Source organism: Apostichopus japonicus, chromosome 17 (genome assembly GCF_037975245.1).
Source record: "Apostichopus japonicus isolate 1M-3 chromosome 17, ASM3797524v1, whole genome shotgun sequence".
In the NCBI taxonomy this organism is placed as follows: Eukaryota; Metazoa; Echinodermata; class Holothuroidea; order Aspidochirotida; family Stichopodidae; genus Apostichopus; species Apostichopus japonicus.
The window spans coordinates 21683540-21700886 of NC_092577.1; the positions used below are offsets into that span (position 1 = coordinate 21683540).

Below are 17347 nucleotides of genomic sequence, written 5' to 3' on the forward strand. Positions count from 1 at the left end.
TAGGCCTATCGACCTACTGTATGTTACTGTAGACTGTAGTGGTGACTACCATAAAAACTGTGTACACTTCCAAGTATCAAAACAACCCACGTTGTTCCATCTCAATTATTTTGACAGAAGATTTCATGGATTTATGACTTAAAACTTAAAAAATAATGTACAAGTAGATTACAAGTTTTTAATTGAAAGTGATGGGTGGCCTCCTCACCTAATAGCCACCCAAGTACAATGGTAAAATCACTCATATTTATTTCAGGTTGTATTTCTACTGGAGAACATTATTTAGAGGTGACCCCTTGTCAACTAACAGTTATAATGGTTCATAAAGTAAACAGAACTACTTAGATTTATACATACTAATTAAGTCACTTCCTCAAATGAGAAAAAAAGGAATAACAAATGGGAAAACAGTACTTTAATCATGGCATCATGTGAATTGTCTAAAAGGTAGTTAACGTTTGTTAAATAACATATAGTACATGTCACCAAAGGGTCCTCTGTTGCTTATTAAGTGCAGGATCATTTTTCACATAGTTTATATTAAATGTTCCCTTTTTAATCCGGGCATGGAATCATTATAAGCCAGTTTGGATTTGTGTTTTTTTGGATTTTTTATAATTGCTTCTTAAGAGCCATAAACAAACATGTTAATTGTCACATGTATGGATCAGTTTTGAACAAGATCAACGTAAAAATAGGCCATGAATATCTGCTAAGAAATTGGTCAGTTAATATTTGTAAATTAGTGAACAGCAGTGTCTGAGATGTAAAGGAAGTATGGATCTGTATGATTTACAATGAAACACAGGTTTATTGATATGAAATGCCATCAGGGGCCATCAGTAAATTAAGAAAACTAATGGTGGTGAATCAACACGTGAATATCACTGTACTACATATATTGTATCACATATGTTACTTTAATATTGTATACAGTTTGACAACTGTGTATTGAAATTTGTTTTTTGCAGCTGTGGAAAGGCGCAACCTGTTCAGAGGTGTTCCTGTACGGGGTGGCAACAATGACAAAAGAAAGAATAGGAAGGCCAAAGAAGTTGCTATCAATTTCTTTGCTCTATCAAGGATTCATCAGGTATGTTGTTGACATACATTTGTGCAAAACAAACAAGACTAAACTGCATATATGTGTCTATATATTTCTTTAATAACAGTACAGTAGCTTTTATTTTATGCTTTTTAATATCTTTGTTGAAATTTTGGATCTACCTGTTATTTCTCAATATTTATTTTTGCTGTTCATAATTTTTGGAAGGCATTATCTTTATTTTTGTAGTCACTTATTATTTCTTTACTATTTTCTATTGTTTATTACTCAGTAGTTTTGGTGTTTTGACAATTGAAAGTTTCAGTATCAATAATGCTTAGGCTCTCATACTCGAAATTGATTGCTTAATATCCACATTTAGAAACGGAATCACATCATCACATTTTCTATGAATTTCTCAAATTTGGTGGTGTATTATTCCTTCATACTCCTTTACATCACATGCCATACTTTTTCTCAAACAGTAATTAACAAGCAAATTGAGATAAATTTAAGTAATAACCTTATACAGAGCTTTCAGCCTAGACTCCAAACTCAAAGAGTCCTTGCAGCTTCACATAAACTCTTCTGTCTGCATCATGATTGGTTTGCTAGAGTTGCTCGATAATTACTTCCATGATACGGAGCAGCTCGATATTCATAAGGGTCCGTTATTCATAATGCTCATTGTTCGTAATGATCATTGTTGATAAGGTTTGTTATCCATAATTAGAAACACGATTCTTTATTCATAAGGTTGGTTATTCATAATTGGAAAAAAGGTTCACTATACATAATTGACAAAACGGTTTGTTATTAATAATCGAAGAAAATAATCGGAAAAAAAGGTTCGTTATTCATAATTAGAAAAAAGGTCCGTTATTGATAATCGAATAAAAGGTTTGTTATTCATAATGTAAACAAAAAGTTTGTTTTTCATAATTGGCAAAAAGGTTCGTTTTTCATAATTTGCCCACAGGAGAATTTTTTCATTACCTTTTTGGGGGAAGGGGGAAGGAGGGGAGGGTTGCTCCGCCCTGCGGACCTTATGGACACTGACCCCTTTTTATTATGAATAACGAAAAAAAAATTCTGATTATGGATAACAAAGCTTTTTGTGAAATAATGCACGTTATGAATAACGAACCTTATGAACAATGACCCTTATGAATATCGGGCGGACCCCCCATGATATACGCATGGAGGACTTCCTTGGTATAAGGAATTGCAGATTGCCATCAGTATCAAGGGCTCATGGGAGAGAACAGTTTGAGAACTTGAAATGCATAGCTGAAGGCTAAGAAAATTATCTTTTTTGGGGGCTCATACTAAAGTAATTAAATACACAAACAATACTGTGGTTCTCGTTAACTTGAAGGAGACAGTAATTTACAGAAATTTAATGATTCTCATTGACCAGAAATGTGATGCGTAAAAGCTCATCTCACTCTTCCATGCAGCTAAAAGAGAAAGAGATGGTTGTTAGAATTGTTGACATTTGTTAGCTCATTTTGGGTAGCAATTCTTCAATTAAAAGTAAATTATGGTTCAAAATCTGCCTCAAAATATTTTTTTACAGCCAGAACCTTATACCCAATTTTCTAAGATTGATCTTTGTGACAATCGAAATCATCCACACCAAAACATTTAGCAGGTATAATTACACACAAATGTTTTCAAAACGTCAGTAAAACGTTTCGTCATTTGCTTTGATAACGTTATTTGTGGTGTAATAAATATGTCACGAAAACGTTTTCAGGCTATTATTTCAAAACCTTTTTTCGTTAAAACATTAATATAACATTAATATCCCATAAAAACGTTATGCCAACGTTTTTATTACACCACATTTAACGTTAAAAAAACATATTTTTAATTGTGATTTAAATGGTGCACATGACAACTTATATACTGTAGTTCTATCAACATATAGCTGTATTGTAAGTGTGTATTGGGAAATGGTTTAACATTTAACTGTTTTGTTGCTAATGCAGACGAAGATACCACCCAACTTCACACAAGCTGGCCTTGGTAATAAAAAGGTGTTGCTGTCCTCAAATGCAACCCCTCTGGAGGTGAGGACCTCATTATAGGAGTCCTTTCCAAAACTGGAAAGAGCAGGAGGATTTGAATACCTGAAAGGCAATGGCACCACAAAATGCCTGGTACCAATACCATTGCCGAGAGATGGGTACAGTGCTACCAGTTTACATGCAGCAGCCAAGAAAGCTAGAGTTTACCTAAGGCCTATCCAAAACAATATTAACTTGGATGTTCCACATGTAAGCATAAACCATACAATTTTCAATGTTCATGTTAATAAAATGCTCATACCATGATGCAGCAATCATTGAATGTGTACCTCACAACTTGTTCCATTTGAAAGAATACCAGATATTCTTCCTCACTTGTGTTGTGTAATAAAATTTGAAGCTATAATTTGGGTTTTTAAAATATCCTTGCATATGTGCATAATACCCGCTGGAAGCAGTACCTGTGTGAATTGCTTCATATTAATTATTTATGCTATTGGATAGTTTAGAGCCATAACAATTAATGAACCCCTTAGGATTAGTCAAGTTGGCAATTCAAATTGTGAACTGAATGCAAAATGATTGTGACAATCACTTGTTGCAGGGCTATCATTATTATTAAAACGTGAAAATTGTAGAATAAATCAACTTTAGTTACTCGCCCATTAACTACTTTGGGAGAAACCAAAATGTTTTCTGACGATTGCAATCTTACATGAAGTATGCTTGATATGTTTGGTCAACTTGTGTATCAAACCGAATGTCAGATGGTCATGTTAAGGTCTACAGTACGACCAAAACAGAATGTGAGTAACTCTAGTTTTGACTTTCAGAAACGTCTCACGAACCCTCTGAGATGGACCCACACAAACCCTGTTGGTTCATGCACCCTAGTGATCTACACTGTAAGTCACGTGTATTGATATCCCGTGTCATCGGAGGAGTGCTTCCGAAAAGCAAGCTCTTTATGTAATTCACTTTCATTTTTTTTACTTTATTATAGGCTGCAGGATCTTCATCTTCTAACCCACTGGTGGACTTGATGGAAAAATGTCAAAGTTGCAATTCAGACGTGCCACAAACTTTGCTTCGACAACATGTTAAGACATGTGTGAGTAGACGACAACTGAGGTAATTTTTGGTTTCAATAACAATCGTAACCATTGCATTCAGGATGGCGTATATTTGCGTGTGTGGATTGGTTTGTGACGTCCAGCTTGTGAACACGATATCTCAAGTAGGGAAGGTGGGACTAATTTCATATTTGTTGTGTAGAAGAAGCACAATGAGTACAATTAAGAAGACATCTTTTGGGGTCACCAGGAGTAACATTGTAAAACCATTGTAATCAAGAAGGGAAGCTTGTGCATACCTTATATTTAGTGTGTATAGAAGTATCACATTGAGTACAAAAAGCGAATACTGCTTGGTTGAGGTCAAAGGTGATATGGGGACAACAGGTCAAATCATGAAAGCCTTGTAAACATGATATTGCAAGAAGGGAACCTTGGACATATCTCATATTTGGTTTGTAGATGTACCATGTCAAATTTAAGGAGCCTATTATTGCTTTTGGTGGAGGTCATTTGAAGTCAACTTATGCCATACATTTATATGCTCCCCTCTTATACGTCTCTCTACACTAGCACCCCTTCCTCAACATAATTTCGCAATGGGAGCTTAGACAGATCGCACATTTGGTTTGTAATTGTACCACATTGAATACAAGAACCCTAACTTGTGGGCAGAGGTCAATGGTCATTTCAGCACGGTCTATGTCATATTGAATTTATTGTTTATCACATCACACTGCTTTTCAAAAGTATGGTGTACACCCTGACTATACATATGTGAGATTCATAAAGAAAACTGCTCATTTGAAACCACAATGCAGTTTTCAGTTGTTGTTTTCCTTTTGACACACTACAGTATTACTCACATGAAAAATAAGGTAAATTTTGATATTGCTGTGTTAGCACATTTCAAAATTTGTAACAAGCTTTTATGTTTATATCCAGTGAACATTGAGTGCATGTGGCATAACGGACCAACATGTTTACAAAACAAAATTTTGTGATTGGAACCTTGCCGTAAGTGTATAATAAAGAAATAAATCAACAATTGATAAGAAAAGGTTACTTGCTTATTCAGTGATAGTGAAATAGTTAATGTTTATCGATTACAAACACATACTCCAAACTATATCCTTGTGCACCAAATTGCACTATTACTTGTCTGCATTCAGAATATTTACATGAAACTGAACGGATGTTTCCATATTCCACCACTAGGATGCAGGACATTACAGATACAACCAGCACCATCCCTGTTACTTCAGATGACTCTGACAGTGACTTTCCTGAGGTACATTTTAGTATTATTTACAATTGGCATTTAGTTTAGCAGCAATTGCAGATTTATGTTGTAATTTTTAGTACAGCTCCCCCCCCCCCCCCCCAAAAAAAACCCTTAATTTTCATACTTTTATTTACAGCTCAAGGAAGAAAAAAAGGTATTGGTTGCATACAAACAGAAAAATAGAATACAAATGTAGAGAAAACACGTGGAAGAGATTGCATACTTTGGCATCTATGCACCCTTAGATTAGCAAAAATTTGTGAAAGGAGAGGGCTGTGATTCTCCCTCCTATTAGACCCCTCCCCTAGGGAAATATCCTCCTGCATTTATATGCCCCACAAACCAGTTACTCTGGCTATGGGCCTGCATTTAGGAGTCTAAAAAACCTTGAAAACCTGTTAACTGCTAAATAAAGCTTGTGTGCCATTGTGGCATGTGTGTAGCCACCTGGATTGGTAAGACAACCCTATATAGTTATTTGTAGATGCCAAAGAGTATTTGTGGTCACCATAGCTCAAGTCTGAACTTGATGGCTACAAAGTACAGCTTGGGTGAACCTCATGTGTGATATGTTAACCTAGCTACATTAGAAAGAAGTCTCATGTGAACACCATTTCATCAATGAAATATTGCTGAATCTCATATTTTTTGTTCAATCACAATAGATAATACCAGAACTGTATTAATTTCTATGGATTGATGCATGTCAACGAACGTTTGCAGTCCAAATTGAAAATTTTTGTGAATCTATGTTTAACATTTAATGTTACCATATAAGTAGTGACAAGGTATCCTTATTTTCTTTTGCATTCTGGGTGATAAATATGAGAATGCTGTTGCTTGATAGCTAAGCTTGCAATGTGCAATCACCAGCTGTAGTTTACACTGGCTGAGTCTCTCCATTAGAAATTGTTTGGTCAATGAACAAAACATATTGTCACAAAAGGAAAAGATTAGAAAGCACAGCTCTGTACGTACCTGCTAATATTGCCTGATCATCCACTTCTCCCACCACCTTTTCCCCCCATTGTTTTCAGTTGTTTGTTTAATAATTTCCAGCAAATACTTTTCTTTTCAACAAAACAACAAACTAAACCTTTCAGTTTGCTATGTCCTACACTGAAACTATCATAAACTTCTGACCTTTAGATTCTGAGTAGTGATGAAGGGACTGCTACACCTGCTGTTGGATTACACCCATCATGCTTGCAGAGGTAAATTGCACACATAAGAAATTAAAGGAAAAGTATATCCTCCAACTTGCTACAATTTACGTATACAATAAGTGCAATGGATATTGTGTGATTAGAATAAAACATTTTAATATTCCACTAAGCAGGAACCATAGTGCCTGTTGGACTGTTGTTCTGTATAGTATATATGCCTACTTTGTAACCTGCTTTTACATGTTCAATATGGTACAGTATGCACTGGAGGTCCTTTGTAAGATTGCATTGCCAAAAGGTTGGCGAAATTGAGTCAATATCCATAAATCTACTTCAAGTCTATTTTTCTTATCCAAGTTGCACAGCAATTAACCACTTGAGATATTTCAATTTGAATTTATTATTTAACTTTATCTTTGTGAATGAGTTACTTTAATTGTAACATATTTTATACATTGCACACACACGGTGATGCAAATAAATTTGCTTATATATTGAATGTCAAATTTCATCTCCATTATCTGTTTTTCAATGAGATGCATCCTTTATTTGGTATTCATTTTACCCCTAGTTCCCAGACCACGGATAATCAGTCCACACTAGGCACAACTCATCCTCAAGCTGGCACCACACCAACTACGACAACAGTTGTGGGCATGGTGAAAACCATGACTTCAGTAGACCACCCATACAGTTTGTCATCAAACACGCCAAGAACTGAAGCTCAAATCATAAACAGTAGACCCAGTCCCACAGCTCTTTCACCTAACCCTACTTTATCCACAACTACATCATCGACACATAGCATGGCTTCTACATCTGGTGAACAGAATACTAACTACATGAGATCCTTGCCATCCACCTCTGCATCAGGCACTACACATTATGAAGATGACGAGAATGTCTCATACAGGTACTAAGCAACAGCACATACATATGCATACTGTTTAATTGATGAATGATGAACTAAATCCTGACTGTTATGAATAATGCAAACCAATAAAACATGAATGAGCAAGGAATTTTCTGCTGGATTGGGATTCCCCCTTGTCAACTCAGTGTAACATGCTATGTTCAATTTATCTTGGTAATTTCCTAGTCAACTTTCATTGCTCTTTTCATACTTCTTCAAATAAGAGATTAATTTTTCCTGCCATAAAGATGTATACACCTGTTATTTTCTTCAAGTAAATATTCCAATGTGATATTTGGGAGCAACTTTAAGAGGCCCTTTTATATCACCTTACAACAGCTACTAACATACAGTTTTGGAAAATGGACAATTAGCTTGCCACGATTTTGAGTGGGCAGATCATTTTCAACCTTTCGACATTTACATATAAAGAGGTATTATAATCTGTCTGAGATCAGCTGCAAATTAGGTTCATGTGGTATACTTATATAAGAATGTAAAATTGAAGTATTTTTGTTTCCAGAGGTTTTTGTGTTCGCATGATATCTTTAATAAGAAGGCACACCACAGTTATTACTACATTCCTACAAGATGCAGCTGATTACATCATCGAAACCTTCATGCATGTACAGGTACAGTATATGCATTGATGGGTTATTTTTTACAAAGGTGCTTGTTTTGTTTGTGCATTGATAGTTAATAATATTGTATCATAGTAATGATATCAACTATTTATAATTCATACTTCTCCATTATTTATGTTTTTAAGGTCATACCTCCAAGATTGCATCGATGTGCACGATATGTCAGATGCAGACATGGAAGAAGATGCACAACTCAATCGTGCAATTGCCGAAAGCCTTGAAACTTACAGGTACCACATTATTACAATTCACTGCTCAAGACTTACAATATATAAAGTTATTCAAAATCTGGATTTGTTCTTGAAAGTCATATAGTTGTGTATTATTGTGTCCTGCTCACTGAAAATCTGAAGCATCCAGTGGTATGTATTGTATGTACGCTTCAACCTAGACTACAGCAGCGCGCGAAGTACACAGGGCAGAGTACGACATGAAGGTGACTTTCATGATTCTGGCAAATTTAACTCAGGTTTGTAACATTGAATGGCAATTTTATACATGTGATTCTACTTCTAATGTGCTGAAAACTGAGTGGGTGAGGGAGACTTAATTATAAAGGAGAAAGCGATGTTGAGAGCATTGAAGAAAATTTTGATATGATCGTGTGGAAACATGCTTGGTAGTGATCTCAAACAAAGTTTGCTTCACTGATCGAGGTAATAGTTTTATTGATACCCTCACATCAGGGGCGGCGATTTGTTTCAAATATTGGGGGGAACATTTACTTGGGTGCAGGCGCGTAGTAACTTACATTCCAAAAATTGTTCGCGATTCATGATATTTTGTATATTTATATATATATTTATATATATATATATATATATACTTAAATAAAAAACTATCGATCCCCCACCAAAAATATTTGGGGGACATGTCCCCCTCCTCCACCCCCCATGATTGCCGCCCATGCCTCACATTGAATTTTAATAGCTTGCATCTATAATGGGCTATGTCAGTTTCTGTTATTATTGTTGTATCATTGTGATTATAATACCTTTCCTTTGTCCTGATCTCTGCTACTAAATATTCTATGTATAAAACTCTGTTCTGTTGTTGATAGACACTGCATTGATAATGTTGTCCATATGCAATGCTGAAATGATTGTAATAAAATTCGAAAATGAATCATATAAAAATTTCAAACTATTCAGAAATAAATCAACAACTCACTGCAGCATCAACATGGTGAGAAATGTATTTTATGATTTCTGGCGTGGATCAATACCAATTCTATATGAACTAATGTAACTCAATAGGTTTCGACAATTATGAAAACCTGCCAACAAAAGTCACATTTCTATTTCTCTTACCAAAACAGCAAAAGAGACGATGTAACTTCTGCATCCCTACTGTTGACACTGAACCAGAAGATACACAACAACAGTGTCTTCAGATTCAATGTTAACAGGTTGCATCTGTGGGAGTGCGCTGTTCGAGGGTTCAAACGCCTATCCTTTGCTGGGGACAAACGCATCGTGGTCCATTTTACTGACAGCATTGGCAACATAGAGGGAGCTGTTGACCAAGGTGGGCCTTTGCGAGAATTTATTCGTCTTATGATGAAGAATTTACAAAAAAACAATAGCGTGTTTGATGGCCCTTTGGACAGAAGATTTCTCAGGATGAACACAAATGGTAGGATGTTGTTATTAAAATATAGTGCATTAGCAATATTGCAAGTAAGTTGAGATAAATTTTCAGGTGCAGTCTCAATTTATCCAGTTAATATTAACATTTAATTTCTAACCTTGTGACTTTTTGGCTGGATCACATTTATTTGTTGTTTTGTCTTTTCTTACAGATGCAAGCAACAAGCTTCTCTTAGTCTGGCCTTCACATGTAATTGAATTTGTAGAAAGCTGTGTTGTTACAAACCAACTCTAGCTTGAGTCAGTCAAATATCACGTCTATAGTAATAATTGCATGATGGTTATTCAAAACAGCATTTTATAAAATTTTATATTCCTTTTATTCACCCAGCATTAAATGGTGGATTATTCAAAGTTGCTGGTACCATGGTGGCTGTGTCACTAATACATGGAGGGCTAGCACCACACTTCTTTTGGAGGAGTTTATTCAACATCGTGTCATATGGATTTGAAGCAGCAGCTCCACTTGTTGAAGAAGTTCGTGATCCAGAAACCAAGTTGCTTATTGAAGCTGTAAGTGATTAAGGATGACAGTGTTACAGTTTATGGCACAGATTGTTGCTTCATAAACAAATTGATGAAGTAATGAAACAGAAAGAGGAAAATGAGGAAGGGGTAAAATTGTGGGGAGGGGGGTGCAAGAAACCAAAAGAGTTGTGATAGGCTGTGGGAAAGAGGTGTTTTCAGGAGGGGAAATTTGTTATTTGGAATATATGAAAAGTATTCTCAAGAATCTCAAAGTATCAATGTTATTATATACATACAGTATCTATAAATTTATGTGTAGTTTATAGAATCCAGAGATGATTTACAGCTAGACTTCAAAAAACAGCCAAAACGTAAGAGAAGGGAAAGTGAAGTTTACAAAACAAATTAAACATTAAATGAGAAATATATATATAGGTTTTATATTCATATTCTTTTTGACAGATCGTGAATGCGACTTCTACAGAAGAGTTAAATGACGCAATTGAATCTGCCTCATTTCTGATGGGATTGGCAGGGAACATTCGAGTCAACCCATCACTCCCTGACAAAGAATCAATTGCTAAGGAACTAATACAATTTCTTGTAATTGACAGAGCCAGGTCTGCTTATGAAAGGTATTTAATCTCCCTTTATTTCTCAGTACTCAACCATTATCTAGTCCAAAACTCTAAAATATGACAATTAAAAATTATACACTATAGAGTTTTGGTCTCATCCAAAAGGTTGGTATAAGAAGTCATCGTCCGCAGATGAACATTCTGCCCCTACCAATTCTGAAGTACATATTAGCTGCATTTAATACTGATTAAGAGGGTTTTGGTGATTATGGTAGAGTTTGTGTATGTGATGCAATAGAACTAGGAGAACAGTGCATGATGGATTTAAAACTTGGCTAGTGGGTTCATCTTTGTGGGTCTAACATAATAGAGATTTGTGGTCACCATGGGTGGCAAGCTGATAACAGCTTGGTAACATCATATTACCCAAAGTAGAAGTCAATATAGGAAAATGTAGACCCACTTGCTCGCAAAATACAGCCAATGATATGCACAAGATTCATATTGAAATTGCTGGTGGCTGAATATGTCATTTGAGGCTACACAGTACAGTGCGAAACATTGATGACTGCATTTGCCAACTTGGAAGAACTTCATACATGGTGTTTATAGCACCTTAGTGAGTACAATAATCCTATTGTTTTAAAGGTCATTTCAGGTCAACATTAATCTCTGAAAAATTGTAAACATACAAATTTCTATCAGAAATCATTAGCGGACTAATTGACAGTTGGGGAACCATCCATCAGCTGACAATAATTGTCAGCACTTTAAATTTGGAGTACAGTGTTGCTATTGACTTAAATCAAATCTGGCAAGGAATGATTAATTGGGCTTTCTGTTTCACTCACTCTGCAGCTTCCTTGAAGGGTTATCTACGATGGGACTACTGGACCTTATTAGGTCTCATCCACTTGTTATGGAAGAGTGCTTCATGCAGAGGGAGGATATCCTAACAGCCTCAAGAATGGAGAGACTCTTTAGTCACGATCTCTCTCCAGAGGGCAGCAATAGAAGAATGGCAGAAGCCAGAACGTTGACGTACTGGCTTGACATGCTCATTGATATTGATGGTAAAGTAAACTAAATTTTATGTTGATACTATGCAACGTAATGAATGACATATATTACTTATATTTTCCAGGCAGTGTTTCATCATTTAAATTTAACAGAAAACAATCTAAGTCCTTCATTTAAATATCTACCATATAAATAAGCTGAACAATTGTTAGTAAAGGAGAACATAGTAACATTGTTTCTTTGATACATGTGCTAAATTATCCATACTAAATCAATGTCATTCATGAATCAAAATACATAGCAATTGAGTTGGCCATTTATTTCTTACGTCAAGTGGTTCTGCAAAAGTGCTCACAAAACTATACATAGGCTACTATGGCACTCATCAAAAATTTGCTGGAAAAAGCAATTAAACATCCAAGTGTACTCTAAAGGATTACAAATTAAATTCTACCTTAATCTCCCTGTCAAACATGTTTGCTAATTAAACACACATAGCAACCTAAAAACTATGTTTCTACCATTAAAGAATGCAAAACACTTAAAGTATGTTTAAATAAATCATTGCTGTCAGTAAACCATCCAAAACCACTACTATTCCGCCAGGTTACTTTAACAATCTGCTTTAAAATTGTGATTCCTTGCCAAAGGCAAAAAGAGTCAATGATGATTATTCAGATAAAGCTGATGTAAACCCTTACTTAAAATTTGGATGCATCAAATTAATACATTGTCACCGTGCACACTATTTACCAAAATGTTCTCATAACTGGTACCCTTTCCTAACTAAGAACACTGTAAAGAGCGACAGTAGATAACATACATTCACATTGACAATCTCTATGAAACTGAATGGGCTCATGTCAGCTTTTTGCACTAATCACCAACTTAAGCTTTCCATAGTAACAATAATCCTTAAACTATTCTGACTGTACTCCAAGAAACATTAAACATTAAACATTGTTTTTTTCATTTTACGTTCTACTTAAATAGACAAACAGTCAACGATATCTCATAGGGACATCCTAATTTTCGCCACTGGGTTGGACACAGTTCCAGCGATAGGATTTCAGTCAAGTCCTCAGCTGCAGTTTCTTCACGATGCAGAAATCAATGAAGGCCAGATATCCCAGTTTCCAAAAGCCCACACCTGCGCCTGCATTTTAAAACTCCCGATCCATAATTCCTATGAATTATTTAAAGAAAAGATGGAGTTCGGAATTTCATCTGCTGCTGGATTCGGTGAACCTTAGCATGACATAAATGTTTGTTCATCTTTTTGTTTCTGTCCCTATGCATATGAGGAACCTACGTATTCAGTTGCTTTCACATTTGCATGTATATGGGTGTTTGATTGGGGGGGTTGGTTTGGGCTAGGGTGTAGCAAAATGGGACAAATGGTTTGCGTGGGGGGCACAGAATGCAAATTGCAGAAATGCAAAGTGAAGCTCTGAGGTTTTCATCGTTCCCAAAAGTTATATCAGCAGAATTTTGGGGGTAAAAATAAATCAATTATAGTAAGAAGTCAAAATGATTTTTTGACTTTTGATGATAATCTATGCATTCATGCTGGTGTGTATGTATGTGTCTGTGATGTCTAGCTAGTTAACATGATGAGAGAAGCTTAGACAGATCTCATATTTTGTGTGTAGGAGTACAAGAAGCCTATTGTTTTGTTACAGGTTAGAGGTCATTTTGGGTCACAATCAGTCAAATTCTGAAAACCTTCGAAACACGGTATCTCAATTAGGTAAGATTGGGAATATCTCATATTCAATATATATATGAACCACATTGAGTACAAGAAGCCTGTAGTTTTTGGTGGAGGTCAAATGTCATTTGGTTTTATCGGATGTATGTATGTATATGTATGTATATTAGATCCTCCTGCAAGCAGGAACTCGCGAAGAAGCCTAATTGGCTTATCAAAGCCGCAAGCTGACCGAAGTCAGTCTCTCACATTCATATTTAACGTCCATGATTATGAATTGTTAATTGTCAAATTGTGAGAACCCTGTAAACACGATACCTCATTATTGGAGCTTGGGCAGATCTCATACTAGGTAAGAAGGTGAATATCATTTGAGTCAAAGAAATCTATTGTGTTTGGTGTGGTCAAATAGGTCATTTGAAGTCAACAAATGCCAAACTGTTACTAATTCACTCCCCTCTTACCTGTCCCTCTACACTACACCATCCTAACATAATATGGGTATATTGGTATGTAATTGTACCACATTGAGTACAAGAACCCTAATGTTGTGGGCCGAGGTCAATGGTCGTTTGAGTTCACCAGTGGTCAAATTGTGAAAACCATGTTTTACACAATATTTGAACAAGGACAGATGTCATGTTTAGTATGTTGATGTATCACAGTTAGTAATGTTGTAGAGGTCAAAAATCATTTCGGAACAGCCTCCGTCATTGTGAATTTGAATTGATTGTTTGTCACATGACACAGCTTTACTAAGATCGAGTATGTTGTACACTCTCACTGTATATTATGTCAGGTTCATAAAGAACACTGCTTATGTTACATCATTGTAACCACAATGCCTTTTTGCATTGTTTTTTGTTTGGACATGACAAATTTCATTTATGTGCACCAGGGGGAGGGGGAAAATATTTGGCACACTTTAATGTTTGCAAGTGTGTTAGTGTTCATTGACTTAAATACTGTATTTTTTGCATAAAACTTGGATTAGAATATCTAATATAAATGACATGTGTCAACTGATAGGTTGTTTGCTGTACATATGTTTGACTTTTTAAGGTGCAAGGGGGGGGGGGAGATATTACGTGATGCATATGAATGAGTACGTGGGCCTGAATGACAAATAACTAAGTTGGCTCATTGTCGACCAGTTTTAATGTGCCATACATTATACTGTATCCATAGTGCTGGCTTATGTAATGGACAGATGGGGAGGGGATATGGTGCCTTCTGACTTCAGCAAGGCTCATGGCAGACAAGAGGCTCAGTTAGACATCTCTTTTAGTGGCCCAAATACCTTGCTGTTGGTAGGGGTGGGGGTATCAGAGTTCTGCTTGAAACTATATTTTTTATGTGTGTAAAACAAATTTCTTTTACAATTGTTTGCATTACAACAGCATGTTTGGAAAGTTAAGTCTTATTATAGCCTCGTTAAACTGAAAATTTGTCATTAGCACTATGTTTCATATTGTTCGGATTAGTGAGGGTAGTATACAGATGAGGGAGTTAAGTAGGCCAACCACTCACCTGTCAATTCTCAGGATACCAAAATAAAAAACAAAACTTATAATACTGTTTTTTCTCCTTTTTTGTATTGCATGGTGTGAGCTGCTTTACAGAAGGTTCATTAGCCATGAAAAGCAATTAGTTCAAGATTTCACTGAACAAGTTAAGCTCAAGATGGTTCATTACTTGATACATTTAGTCAAAGTGTCATTGTGTGGGACTGTATTGTCCTTAATTGAATAAAACACTTCTCCATTCGGGTCAAAGTAATGGACAAAGATAAAAGTTACTGTGTACATACTTACCCATATGTCCTAATATGGATTGTCAATGATTATTCGAAAGGGGAGGGGGATACCTTACACCCATCTCTCAAGGCTACGATACACTGCTATGTGCCTGAATTTTGGTACAGAAATTTATCCCTGCCGCCGCCCCCCACCCCTCCCTACAGAAACCAAAAAAATGGATACGTCTCTGCTGTCTGTCTGTATACCTATAGCTCTCTATAGCCTGTCCGTGTCTGGCAAGATATGAAGCACAGCAATGTAATGCATACAATCTGTGAATGTTTGGGACAGAAGATATTCTAGTTATCATGTAATAACCCAGAAGATATGAGGGACAACGCCTGGCTTTAATCATTTATCATCAAATGGTACATTTGGAAGCGAGTCTGGTATATTTACGCCGGTTGATTTTAAAATACAATTTGCACCATTTGTTACCATTCCGTACGTGAAACATCAGGCCGTTCTCACCTCGAAAAGAAAATCAATCTGATATCCATTGTGTGCACCCTGAACCTACATTTGCATTGGAGTTTGATTTCCGGCAGTTCGTATTTTATGGTGGATGAAAGTGTCTTGAAACGACTTAAGTTAATTGTTTATGACGTGCTGGAAGACGAAATGAAGTGCGAACAAGTCAATATCACATCCACAATCCAGCCGTCCTTGTTCCATAATCATGTTACAAAAGAGTTGGGGGGCCTATGCCCGTACAAGATCAATGTCAGCCGGTTACCTACGCGGTAAGGACAGAAATAATGGAGGATGCGCAGGTGGAGAGTGAGACGGAAGATGTGGTCGGTGAACACGATACCCCGGCCACAACTACCGCGGAGTGTTCGGTGGAAACCCCCGTTACAGAGGTGGAGGCAATGGAAGTACCTGTGCCAAATTCCAAGGAATGAAAGCGTAAGGCGGACCAGACGGATGACAAGGGTGACGCCTGGATTACACCAAAACGTTCTGCGCGAAGTAGGAGAGAATCTCCTATCGGACGTGGTCAGCGGTCCCAGAGTCGGGATGGAAGCAGTGCCCTACAGAGGGCTAAAGATTGAAAAGAACAGTGCAATATTTGGTCAGGGAAAGCAAATTGGATATGTGTTCAGCCACGTTGTCAAGAGGCCTTTCATTCATTTGAGGATATTGTGCTTCACTTAGAGGAACAGCACGCAGGTGCAAAACCGGGTAAATTTACATGCCCAGTGAAAAGGTGTAAGGGGTCATGAGTGATCCAAAAGATTGGATAATCCATTTGGCTAACGAACGTCCAAGTTATGTACTTCAGCATGGTACAGCGTTTTTCGACAAATATTTGTTATAAATAGATATGACTCGTACTTGTAATTATAACGTATCTATACTGAGTAAGGCTTGCGAGATTCGGTAAAACGAGCTCGTATAACAGAGTGGGTAAAACTTTTGAGTGTAGATATTGTATTAATGCAAGAAACTTATCTCACAGAAAAAGATCTTGATGGTTTTAAAAAATAGCTGCAAGGAGATTTTCTTTTTTCCTTCTTATTCGGTACATTCGTGTGGGGTTCTGATCGCCTTTTCCGATTAATTGAAATGTAGTTATTCTCAGATCCGTCATGACGATATCGGGCGTTGTATTTCTGTTCTGTGTACTTTCTCCAGTTTTTCAGTACGTATCTGTAACATTTATGCACCCAATTCCGGGTCAGAAAGGCGATGTTTTTTTCAACAGTATGAGTACCCAGCCAAAAATGTTACCGTATTTTACTGCGGTAAACTATGGTAAATGTATGGTAAATAGGGTCAATGTGTGGTAAAATTGTGGTAAAATTAACCGCGGTACGTTTACCGCAGTTTTACCATGATATTACTTCGGTATAAGTAGGGTAAAATTTACCGCATTTTTACCATGATATTACCGCGGTATAAGTAGGGTAAAATTTACCGCAGTTTTACCATGATATTACTTCGGTATAAGTAGGGTAAA

At 36.5% G+C, this 17347-nt stretch overlaps 1 protein-coding gene across 1 annotated transcript; it reads left to right on the forward strand.

Annotated features, from left to right (window-relative positions):
* Nucleotides 1–242: 242 nt before the first annotated feature.
* LOC139954828 (G2/M phase-specific E3 ubiquitin-protein ligase-like) lies at nucleotides 243–15158 on the forward strand. Its single transcript, XM_071954792.1, has 12 exons — nucleotides 243–1093; nucleotides 3040–3327; nucleotides 4082–4209; nucleotides 5370–5442; nucleotides 6586–6650; nucleotides 7174–7515; nucleotides 8285–8389; nucleotides 9478–9794; nucleotides 10140–10321; nucleotides 10739–10911; nucleotides 11713–11927; nucleotides 12868–15158. Exons 3-12 carry the CDS (start codon nucleotides 4121–4123, stop codon nucleotides 13125–13127), a joined length of 1821 nt encoding a protein of 606 aa, XP_071810893.1. The 5' UTR covers nucleotides 243–1093; nucleotides 3040–3327; nucleotides 4082–4120; the 3' UTR covers nucleotides 13128–15158.
* The last annotated feature ends 2189 nt before the right edge of the window (nucleotides 15159–17347 follow it).